Source organism: Ascaphus truei, unplaced genomic scaffold (genome assembly GCF_040206685.1).
Source record: "Ascaphus truei isolate aAscTru1 unplaced genomic scaffold, aAscTru1.hap1 HAP1_SCAFFOLD_1872, whole genome shotgun sequence".
In the NCBI taxonomy this organism is placed as follows: domain Eukaryota; kingdom Metazoa; phylum Chordata; class Amphibia; order Anura; family Ascaphidae; genus Ascaphus; species Ascaphus truei.
In genome coordinates this window covers 22,058-34,088 of record NW_027454775.1, presented here as the reverse complement: position 1 = coordinate 34,088, position 12,031 = coordinate 22,058, and the positions used below count along the sequence as shown (strand labels likewise).

The following is a 12,031-nucleotide window of genomic DNA, read 5'->3' as shown; positions in this document are numbered from 1 at the left end:
GTCCTCTCTCTCTCTCTCTCTCTCGCTCTGTCCCCTCCCTCTCTCGCTGTGTCCCTGTCCCCTCTCTCTCGCTCTGTCCCTGTCCCCTCTCTCTCTCTCTCGCTCTGTCCCTGTCCCCTCTCGCTCTCGCCCTGTCCCCTCTCGCTCTGTCCCTGTCCCCTCTCTCTCTCGCTCTGTTCCCTCTCTCTCTCTCCGTCCCCTCTCTCCGTCCCCTCTCTCCGTCCCCTCTCTCCGTCCCCTCTCTCCGTCCCCTCTCTCCGTCCCCTCTCTCCGTCCCCTCTCTCCGTCCCCTCTCTCCGTCCCCTCTCTCCGTCCCCTCTCTCCGTCCCCTCTCTCCGTCCCCTCTCTCCGTCCCCTCTCTCCGTCCCCTCTCTCTCCGTCCCTGTCCCCTCTCCCTGTTCCCTCTCTCTCTCTCGCTCTGTCCCTGTCTCCTCTCTCTCTCGCTCTGTCCCTATCCCCTCTCTCTCTCGCTCTGTCCCTGTCCCCTCTCTCTCTCGCTCTGTCCCCTCTCTCTCTCGCTCTGTCCCTGTTCCCTCTCTCTCTCGCTCTGTCCCTGTTCCCTCTCTCTCTCGCTCTGTCCCTGTTCCCTCTCTCTCTCGCTCTGTCCCTGTTCCCTCTCTCTCTCGCTCTGTCCCTGTCCCCTCTCTCTCTCGCTCTGTCCCCTCTCTCTCTCGCTCTGTCCCTGTTCCCTCTCTCTCTCTCTCGCTCTGTCCCTGTTCCCTCTCTCTCTCTCTCGCTCTGTCCCTGTTCCCTCTCTCTCTCGCTCTGTCCCTGTTCCCTCTCTCTCTCGCTCTGTCCCTGTCCCCTCTCTCTCTCGCTCTGTCCCTGTCCCCTCTCTCTCTCGCTCTGTCCCTGTCCCCTCTCTCTCTCGCTCTGTCCCCTCTCTCTCTCGCTCTGTCCCTGTCCCCTCTCTCTCGCTCTGTCCCCTCTCTCTCTCGCTCTGTCTCTGTCCCCTCTCTCTCTCGCTCTGTCCCTGTCCCCTCTCTCTCTCTCGCTCTGTCCCTGTCCCCTCTCTCTCTCTCTCTCTGTCCCTGTCCCCTCTCTCTCTCTCTGTCCCCTCTCTCTCTTGCTCTGTCCCATCTCTCTCTCGCTCTGTCCCTGCCCCCTCTCTCTCTCGCTCTGTCCCTGTCCTCTCTCTCTCTCGCTCTGTCCCTGTCCTCTCTCTCGCTCTGTCCCTGTCCTCTCTCTCTCTCTCGCTCTGTCCCCTCTCTCTCTCTCGCTCTGTCCCTGTCCTCTCTCTCTCGCTCTGTCCCTGTCCTCTCTCTCGCTCTGTCCCTGTCCTCTCTCTCGCTCTGTCCTCTCTCTCTCTCGCTGTGTCCCTGTCCCCTCTCTCTGGCTCTGTCCCTGTCCCCTCTCTCTCTCGCACTGTCCCTGTCCCCTCTCTCTCGCTCTGTCCCTGTCCCCTCTCTCTTTCGCTCTGTCCCTGTCCCCTCTCTCTCTCTCGCTCTGTCCCTGTCCCCTCTCTCTCTTTCGCTCTGTCCCTGTCCCCTCTCTCTCTCTCGCTCTGTCCCTGTCCCCTCTCTCTCTCTCTCGCTCTGTCCCTGTCCCCTCTCTCTCTCTCGCTCTGTCCCTGTCCCCTCTCTCTGTTCTCTCTCACTGTCACTGTCCCCCTCTCTCTCGCTCACTGTCACTGTCCCCCTCTCTGACCCTTGCAGGCCAGCTCCGGGGTGAAGCAGTGGAACAAGCGCTGGTTTGTCCTGGTTGATCGCTGCCTCTTCTATTACAAAGGTAAAGGTCACTCGTATGTCACAGGAGGGACACAGGCTGGCCCGGACTCCATGTGCCATTGTGTCTGTCACCGTGTCCGCTACAGGGACAGAGCGGCTGTTGTGCTCCGGTCCTGACACCCCCTCCCCAGCACCGATATAAACGGGTAGCCTGGAGCTGTCTGGGCTCTTTGTGACAGTCCCCTGTCCCCAGCTGGTGTGTGCCCCGTCCCCTCCTCCCTTCTCACCTGCTCTCAGGCCTGGGGGCGAGGGAGGTGTACATAATTGATGAGCCTCGTATTGTTCCGTCCCTGTGTGTTTTCTGGACATACTCTGCCCTCCCACACACCGCGCACACGCAGGTGCCGCAGTTAACTCTTTGTGGGGGGGGGGGGGGGGGAGGACCCCCTCCCTGTCACTGCCTGCGAGGACATGTGCCGAGCAGCGCTCCGGCGAGCGCAGCTCTGGCAGTGAGAGGGTTACATCAGGTGTATCTCTTGTACTTGCATGTCAGGACGCGCGTGTCTCTCCCACCCTCTCCCATCTTCTATTTGTACCTCTCGCTCCCTCCCTGCCGCGGTCTCTCTCTCTCTCACATGTTCTGCTGCAGCAGATGTTGTGTTTTTCGCTTCTCGGTGTCAGTTTTTTCTCACTATTTAGCCCTGTCTCTCTGTACTTGAGTTTCTCAATCTCCTTTCTTGCTTTCGCGCTCTCTCCACACTCTTTCTCTGCACTCTCTTTCTCTGCACTCTCTTTCTCTGCACTCTCTTTCTCTGCACTCTCTTTCTCTGCACTCTCCGCTCTCTCTCTCTCTCTTTCCGCTCTCTTTGTCTCTCTCTCTGTTCTCTCTCTCTCTGTTCTCTCTGTTCTCTCTCTCTCTGTTCTCTCTCTCTCTGTTCTCTCTCTCTCTGTTCTCTCTCAGACTCTCTGTGCTCGCGCTCTCTCTGTGCTCGCGCTCTCTCTGTGCTCGCGCTCTCTCTGTGCTCGCGCTCTCTCTGTGCTCGCGCTCTCTCTGTGCTCGCGCTCTCTCTGTGCTCGCGCTCTCTCTGTGCTCGCGCTCTCTCTGTGCTCGCGCTCTCTCTGTGCTCGCGCTCTCTCTGCGCTCGCGCTCTCTCTGCGCTCTCTTTTTCTCTGCTCTCGCTTTCTCTCCCCGCTCTCTCTCTCTCCCCGCTCTCTTTCTCTCTCCCCGCTCTCTCTCTCTCTCCCCGCTCTCTCTCTCTCTCCCCGCTCTCTCTCTCTCTCCCCGCTCTCTCTCTCTCTCCCCGCTCTCTCTCTCTCTCCCCGCTCTCTCTCTCTCCCCGCTCTCTCTCTCTCCCCGCTCTCTCTCTCTCCCCGCTCTCTCTCTCTCCCCGCTCTCTCTCTCTCTCTCCCCGCTCTCTCTCTCTCTCTCTCTCCCCGCTCTCTCTCTCCCCGCTCTCTCTCTCTCTCTCTCCCCGCTCTCTCTCTCCCCGCTCTCTCTCTCTCCGCTCTCTCTCTCCCCGCTCTCTCTCTCTCTCTCCCCGCTCTCTCTCTCTCTCTCCCCGCTCTCTCTCTCTCTCCCCGCTCTCTCTCTCTCTCCCCGCTCTCTCTCTCTCTTCCCGCTCTCTCTCTCTCCCCGCTCTCTCTCTCTCCCCGCTCTCTCTCTCTCCCCGCTCTCTCTCTTCTCTCTCTCCGCTCTCTCTCTCTTCTCTCTCTCCGCTCTCTCTCTCTCTCTCTCCCCGCTCTCTCTCTCCGCTCTCTCTCTCTTCTCTCTCTCCGCTCTCTCTCTCTTCTCTCTCTCCGCTCTCTGCTCTCTCTCTCTCCTCTCTCTCCGCTCTCGCTCTCTCTTCTCTCTCTCCGCTCTCGCTCTCTCTTCTCTCTCTCCGCTCTCTCTCTCTCCGCTCTCGCTCTCTCTTCTCTCTCTCCGCTCTCGCTCTCTCTTCTCTCTCTCCGCTCTCTCTTCTCTCTCTCCGCTCTCTCTTCTTTCTCTCCGCTCTCTCTTCTCTCTCTCCGCTCTCTCTTCTCTCTCTCCGCTCTCTCTTCTCTAGCTCTCTCCGCTCTCTCTCTCTGCTCTCGCTCTCTCTCCGCTCTCTCTTCTCTCTCTCCGCTCTCTCTTCTCTCTCTCTGCGCTCTCTTCTCTCTCTCCGCTCTCGATCTCACTCTCTTCTCTCTCTCCGCTCTCGCTCTCTCTTCTCTCTCTCCGCTCTCGCTCTCTCTTCTCTCTCTCCGCTCTCGCTCTCTCTTCTCTCTCTCCGCTCTCGCTCTCACTCTCTTCCCTCCGCTCTCACTCTCTTCTCTCCGCTCTCGCTCTCTCTTCTCTCTCTCTCTTCTCTCTCTCCGCTCTCGCTCTCTCTTCTCTCTCTCCGCTCTCGCTCTCTCTTCTCTCTCTCCGCTCTCGCTCTCTCTTCTCTCTCTCCGCTCTCGCTCTCTTCTCTCTCTCCGCTCTCTCTTCTCTCTCTCCGCTCTCTCCGCTCTCTCTTCGCTCTCTCCGCTCTCACTCTCTTCTTTCTCTCCGCTCTCACTCTCTTCTCTCTCTCCGCTCTCACTCTCTTCTCTCTCTCCGCTCTCGCTCTCTTCTCTCTCTCCGCTCTCTCTTCTCTCTCTCCGCTCTCTCTTCTCTCGCTCTCTCTTCTCTCTCGCTCCGCTCTCGCTCTCTCTCCGCTCTCGCTCTCTCTCCGCTCTCGCTCTCTCTCCGCTCTCGCTCTCTCTCCGCTCTCGCTCTCTCTCCGCTCTCGCTCTCTCTCCGCTCTCGCTCTCTCTCCGCTCTCGCTCTCTCTCCGCTCTCTCTCTCTTCTCTCTCTCTTCTCTCTCTCCGCTCTCTCTCTTCTCTCTCCGCTCTCATTCTTTCTGTCTCTCTCTTCCAGATGAGAAGGAGGAGGGTATTTTGGGAAGTATCCCCCTGCTCAGTTTCCGTGTCGCCCCGGTGCAGCCGCCTGATAACATCAGTCGGAAATACGCGTTTAAGGTCAGTAAGAAGCGGGAAGCGGGAGATTTTCACGTTATGCTTTTCCCCCATTTCTCACTTAAATTATTAAAAAAAAAACATCTGCTCGGCCGGTCCTCATCCATATCCCTCCTATAGAAACTTCCTTACAGAATAATAATTGTATTCCCTGATATAGCGCTGACAGTGTCCACAGTGCTGTACATACACATGTACATGCACAATGAATCACTCAAGCTTGCAATATCATTTTCAATGCCGGAGATCACAAGATGTCGACACCTATAATTATAATTCTGTATTAAACATGGCGCTGTCCTCCTTTCATCCTTAAAGGGGACTGTCGCTTTTAAAGAGGTCTATGTATCAAGACAATTTTGGTGCAAAACTGGGGCATATTCACCCTGCACCTATGCATAAAAAAATTTGCCCCGTCTGCCCCAGCTTGCACCTTGGGGGGAGTTACCTGGTGCACATATTATAATGAGATGTATCACATTCTGCATCTCTGCCCCAGTTTGCACCTTGGGGTGTCAGTTGGGGGAAGGTACATGGTGCACAGGTTATAATGAGATGTATCACATGCTGCGTCTCTGCTCCATTCTTTTTGCCTTTTATTTGCCCCCCCCCCCCCAAATCCTCCATATACAAAGTGGTGTAAGTTTAACATTCTGCATCAGATGTAAGAAACTTCTTACACACGCAGCAGCAGCAGCTCCAAAAAACACAGCAGTGCCTCTAAACACACCTTTCTCTACGAATGATACATAGACCCCAAAAGTTGCATCAACCAGCAATATAAAATGTGCATTTTCTGTGGGCTGCGGGGGCTTCTGCTTTTAGTGTCTGACTCCAGCTTCTCCTCCCTGCGTTTTCTGCCTCTCACCTCTTCTGTGCTCCCTCCTGTGCTGGTGAGAGGATCCCTCGGAGCGCCCCCTGCCATGAGCCCGAACCCCGCAGAGCCGCTCTGCTAGGTAGTAAGTCCTCTTGTACCCGCTGCATGCCCTAAATAACCTCCACCCCTCACCCCCGCTTGATGCAGGCTGGCGATGCATGCTGCATGGGCACTGCTGTCAAACATAGGAACATGCATGCAGCCACATCGGGGATCTGCCGGGCGTGTGGGGAGTATTAATAGGATCAACTGGGCTGTTTAACTCCTTCCCTGCCAAAGGTCTACAGCGCGATGCATTGCAGGTCCCTCTGGCAGGGAAAGGAGGTGGCCATGTGGGAAGTGTATGTATGTATGTATGTATTATGTATGTATGATGTATGTATGTATGATGTATGTATGATGGATGTATGTATGATGTATGTATGATGGATGTGAAGGAGCTGCTGCTTCTCTGACCATCTGATGAACAGGAGTGATGCAGACGGCTCGTTCATTCAATGTCACACACACAGGAGAGGGGCTCCCTCAGTGTGTCAGTGTCACACACACAGGAGAGGGGTTCCCTCAGTGTGTCAGTGTCACGCACACAGGAGAGGGGCTCCCTCAGTGTGTCAGTGTCACGCACACAGGAGAGGGGCTCCCTCAGTGTGTCAATGTCACACACACAGGAGAGGGGCTCCCTCAGTGTGTCAGTGTCATGCACACAGGAGAGGGGCTCCCTCAGTGTGTCAGTGTCACGCACACAGGAGAGGGGCTCCCTCAGTGTGTCAGTGTCACGCACACAGGAGAGGGGCTCCCTCAGTGTGTCAGTGTCACGCACACAGGAGAGGGGCTCCCTCAGTGTGTCAATGTCACACACACAGGAGAGGGGCTCCCTCAGTGTGTCAGTGTCATGCACACAGGAGAGGGGCTCCCTCAGTGTGTCAGTGTCATGCACACAGGAGAGGGGCTCCCTCAGTGTGTCAGTGTCACACACACAGGAGAGGGGTTCCCTCAGTGTGTCAGTGTCACGCACACAGGAGAGGGGTTCCCTCAGTGTGTCAGTGTCACGCACACAGGAGAGGGGTTCCCTCAGTGTGTCAGTGTCACACACACAGGAGAGGGGCTCCCTCAGTGTGTCAGTGTCACACACTGGAGAGGGGCTCCCTCAGTGTGTCAGTGTCACGCACACAGGAGAGGGGCTCCCTCAGTGTGTCAGTGTCACGCACACAGGAGAGGGGCTCCCTCAGTGTGTCAGTGTCACGCACACAGGAGAGGGGCTCCCTCAGTGTGTCAGTGTCACACACACAGGAGAGGGGCTCCCTCAGTGTGTCAGTGTCACGCACACAGGAGAGGGGCTCCCTCAGTGTGTCAGTGTCACGCACACAGGAGAGGGGCTCCCTCAGTGTGTCAGTGTCACGCACACAGGAGAGGGGCTCCCTCAGTGTGTCAGTGTCACGCACACAGGAGAGGGGCTCCCTCAGTGTGTCAGTGTCACACACACAGGAGAGGGGTTCCCTCAGTGTGTCAGTGTCACGCACACAGGAGAGGGGCTCCCTCAGTGTGTCAGTGTCACGCACACAGGAGAGGGGCTCCCTCAGTGTGTCAGTGTCACGCACACAGGAGAGGGGCTCCCTCAGTGTGTCAGTGTCACGCACACAGGAGAGGGGCTCCCTCAGTGTGTCAGTGTCACACACACAGGAGAGGGGTTCCCTCAGTGTGTCAGTGTCACGCACACAGGAGAGGGGTTCCCTCAGTGTGTCAGTGTCACGCACACAGGAGAGGGGCTCCGTCAGTGTGTCAGTGTCACACACACAGGAGAGGGGTTCCCTCAGTGTGTCAGTGTCACGCACACAGGAGAGGGGCTCCCTCAGTGTCAATGTCACACACACAGGAGAGGGGCTCCCTCAGTGTGTCAGTGTCACGCACACAGGAGAGGGGTTTCCTCAGTGTGTCAATGTCACACACACAGGAGAGGGGTTTCCTCAGTGTGTCAGTGTCACGCACACAGGAGAGGGGCTCCCTCAGTGTCAATGTCACACACACAGGAGAGGGGCTCCCTCAGTGTGTCAGTGTCACACACACAGGAGAGGGGCTCCCTCAGTGTGTCAGTGTCACACACACAGGGAGAGGGGCTCCCTCAGTGTGTCAGTGTCACGCACACAGGAGAGGGGCTCCCTCAGTGTCAATGTCACACACACAGGAGAGGGGCTCCCTCAGTGTGTCAGTGTCACACACACACAGGAGAGGGGCTCCCTCAGTGTGTCAGTGTCACGCACACAGGAGAGGGGCTCCCTCAGTGTCAATGTCACACACACAGGAGAGGGGCTCCCTCAGTGTGTCAGTGTCACACACTGGAGAGGGGCTCCCTCAGTGTGTCAGTGTCACGCACACAGGAGAGGGGCTCCCTCAGTCTGTCAGTGCCACACACACACACACACACACACACACACACACACACACACACACACACACACACGGCTGTGTATAACACTGTGTCTGTAGTTGTCTTGCAGTTGGTGTGTGTGTTCCCTGTGGCCTCTCACCTGTGCCTGTCTCTTGTCCCCCTCAGGTGACCGTGTGCTGGGTGGGGAACGTGTCTCTCGGTAACGCAGCCCCCGTCTCTCGGCAGGCGGAGCACGCCGGGATCCGCACATATTACTTCAGCGCGGAGAGCAGAGAGGAGCAGGAGTCTTGGGTGCGAGTGATGGGGGAGGCATCTCAGGTCCAAAACCTGCCCACGCTCAGGTCAGTGCCCACCCCTGCGCAGGCCCTCCACCAATCACCACTCAGCCTGGTTCCTCCAGGGCTGGACAAGCGCTACAGAGCCTGGCACCTCTAGTGATGGACTGGTTAGGATATAGAGACTGGCACCTCTAGTGATGGACTGGTTAGGATATAGAGACTGGCACCTCTAGTGATGGACTGGTTAGGATATAGAGACTGGCACCTCTAGTGATGGACTGGTTATAAGATAGAGACTGGCACCTCTATGATGGACTGGTTAGGATATAGAGACTGGCACCTCTATGATGGACTGGTTAGGATATAGAGACTGGCACCTCTAGTGATGGACTGGTTAGGATATAGAGACTGGCACCTCTATGATGGACTAGTTAGGGATATAGAGACTGGCACCTCTATGATGGACTGGTTAGGATATAGAGACTGGCACCTCTAGTGATGGACTGGTTAGGATATCGAGACTGGCACCTCTAGTGATGGACTGGTTAGGGATATCGAGACTGGCACCTCTAGTGATGGACTGGTTAGGATATCGAGACTGGCACCTCTAGTGATGGACTGGTTAGGATATAGAGACTGGCACCTCTAGTGATGGACTGGTTAGGGATATCGAGACTGGCACCTCTAGTGATGGACTGGTTAGGATATAAAGACTGGCACCTCTAGTGATGGACTGGTTAGGATATAGAGACTGGCACCTCTAGTGATGGACTGGTTAGGGATATAGAGACTGGCACCTCTAGTGATGGACTGGTTAGGATATAGAGACTGGCACCTCTAGTGATGGACTGGTTAGGGATATAGAGACTGGCACCTCTAGGGTTGGACTGGTTAGGGATATAGAGACTGGCACCTCTAGGGTTGGACTGGTTAGGGATATAGAGACTGGGACAAGTAAGGAGGGCCATCTGTGGAATACATAGCCTGCCACCTCTAGGACTTGCTGAGAAGTCATGAGACGGACACCTCTAAGGCTGGACAGCTCGGTAGTACAGCAGCACATGCCTCTCATGCTGCGTAGGAGATGCAGAGATCAGCACCTCTATGGCTATACAGTTTGGGGATACAGCAACTACCACCTCTAGGAATATACAGCTCGGGATGCAGAGCCTGGCACCTCTAGGGCTGTAAACCCACTATAGATGACCAACCTCTCATCCTATTAAAGTCCAGAAGTAATGACTGGTGCATGTACATCGGTGCATAGGGACAAGTAGAGCCTATAATTCGTAACGTGTCACCCATAGAGACTACACTAGGCCCTCTCAAAACTGCCCTCTAGATGTAGCAATATATTCTGACTTTATGTCATAGACTCTCAATATTGGCAATGTTATACACGTAAGTAGTACGCGTAATTAGCAATATTCTGGGAAATACCAACAAAATTGATTGAGTACGGAGAACATCAATTATATAATATGAAAAACAATAACATTTTAATAATGCTACTAAACAAGGACGCACGTGATTAATATGTACAGTGAAGGGTTAACAATCCCCAAGGTGAGGCGACACAGAGGTTCACCATATTGGGTAACCTGTAGGAAGGTAAGTCTAATACCGATACGTGTCTCTGATAGGGCAGTCAGAGGGGCATCCAATCGCAAGCAGAGATTTTCATTTAAATAGGATAGATGCCCATCATATAGTCACACAATGCATGTTCTGTATTGGTATTGCTGCTCCTAATAGGTGTATCATGAGAATATGTGATCAAGAGGAGCCTGTCAATACAGAACGCAGTAGATATGTATCAGAAAGGAAGTGACAATATATCCTACCAGCAGCCAATAGCATAAGATGGTCAAGTGGTATAAAGCCTGAGATACAAATGGTATAAAGCCTAAGGCTGCGCTTATAGTGACGGCGACTCGACGTCGCGGCAAAACAAATGTATTGCCGCCGTTGCGTGTGCTTATAGTAAGCGCGGAGCGACGTGGTGGCGCGAAATTTGGAAGCCGGTCAAATTAGATTTTTCAGAGGCTGTCGCCACATGTCACAGCCTCTGAACCAATCAATGGCCAGGTCGCCAGCGACGTCACTGCAAAGCAAAATACAACTTTCATGGGTGACGTCATCCGTCGCGTCGCCATCTCGCGCACTATAAGCGCGGCCTAGGGTACAAATGGTGTACTATAACTCTAAAGTCAGCTTGATATGTACATAACTCAATAACCAGTGTCTGATCATTGATATGGAGTTGTTATTTTAAATGCTGCCTTCGGTTAGAGCTAAGCAATATCTGCAACAAATGTGTTATATGTGAGTTAAATGGTATATAGGGCTGTACAGCTCAGGAATACAGAGCCTGGCACCTCTAGGGCTGTACAGCTCAGGAATACAGAGCCTGGCACCTCTAGGGCTGTACAGCTCAGGAATACAGAGCCTGGCACCTCTAGGGCTGTACAGCTCAGGAATACAGAGCCTGGCACCTCTAGGGCTGTACAGCTCAGGAATACAGAGCCTGGCACCTCTAGGGCTGTACAGCTCAGGAATACAGAGCCTGGCACCTCTAGGGCTGTACAGCTCAGGAATACAGAGCCTGGCACCTCTAGGGCTGTACAGCTCAGGAATACAGAGCCTGGCACCTCTAGGGCTGTACAGCTCAGGAATACAGAGCCTGGCACCTCTAGGGCTGTACAGCTCAGGAATACAGAGCCTGGCACCTCTAGGGCTGTACAGCTCAGGAATACAGAGCCTGGCACCTCTAGGGCTGTACAGCTGACCTCATGGCGCCTCCTGCAGATCGGAAAAGCATGACAGTGAAAACATCCCCCCCCTGAGGGACCGCGATCCCGAGACCCGGAGCCGTGGGGAGGGGGACGGGAGGGGGTCCGAGAAGATGGAGAGGAGGTCGGAGAGCAGGAAGGAGCCGCTGGCCAAGATCAACGGGACCGGGGCCCCTCCTGAGAGACCATCTGACCTGGAGCCACCTCGGCACCTTCTGGAGGGAGAGCGCCCCCCACATCCCAACGGCTGGGGCTTCCTTCCGTCTCCCGGCCGACCGGCTAGCACGGCGTTCCCAGAGGGGGAGGGGCAGCGGCGCGGGAACCTACCCCGTAACCACCCCGAGAAGATGGCACAGAGGCAGAACTCCATGTCACAGCTGCAGCACTGGGTGAACCTACGCCGGGCAGTGCCCCCTCCTGAGGAGGTGCAAAGGTAAGGGGGTAGTGTGTGAGGGGGCACTGCTTGTGTGATACTGTGTGTGTGTGAGGGGGCACTGCTTGTGTGATACTGTGTGTGTGTGAGGGGGCACTGCTTGTGTGATACTGTGTGTGTGTGTGTGTGTGTGTGTGTGATACTGTGTGTGTGTGTGTGTGTGTGTGTGTGAGGGGGCACTGCTTGTGTGATACTGTGTGTGTGTGTGTGTGTGTGTGTGTGTGTGTGTGTGTGTGTGTGTGTGTGTGTGTGTGTGTGTGTGTGTGGATCCCTGCTCATGTGATACTGTGTGTGTGTGGGGGGTACTGTGTGTGTGTGTGTGGGGGGGGGGGTATTGTGTGTGTGTGTGTGTGTGTTAGGGGATCCCTGCTTGTGTGATACTGTGTGAGTGTGTGTGGGGAGCACTGCTTGTGTGATACTGTGTGTGGGGCGGGTGGGGTAATGTGTGTGTGGGTGGGAGGGATTATTGTATGTGTTTGGGGAGGGTTACTGTGTGTGTCTGGGGGGTACTGGGTGTGTGAGGGGCGTACTGTGTGTGTGTGTGTGTGTGTGTTTGGGGGGAGGGTTACTGTGTGAGTGTTCCTGTGGGGGGTACTGTGAGAGTGAGTGCGTATGTATGAGAGGATGAGTGAAAAAACG

The 12,031-nt window shown here is 55.3% G+C and overlaps 1 protein-coding gene across 7 annotated transcripts in view; it reads left to right on the top strand.

The window, feature by feature from the left end:
- Positions 1–12,031, top strand: part of PLEKHA6 (pleckstrin homology domain containing A6) — a 44,150-nt gene that overhangs the window by 10,356 nt on the left and 21,763 nt on the right. For 5 of the 7 annotated variants that reach the window (XM_075582092.1, XM_075582090.1, XM_075582087.1 and 2 more), the window contains exons 4-7: positions 1,656–1,728; positions 4,529–4,629; positions 8,055–8,230; positions 10,976–11,392. In XM_075582092.1, coding sequence (XP_075438207.1) covers positions 1,656–1,728; positions 4,529–4,629; positions 8,055–8,230; positions 10,976–11,392 — 767 coding nt within the window. The remainder of the gene's footprint in view (positions 1–1,655; positions 1,729–4,528; positions 4,630–8,054; positions 8,231–10,975; positions 11,393–12,031) is intronic. The other 2 variants (XM_075582093.1, XM_075582089.1) reach the window with 1 other exon arrangement.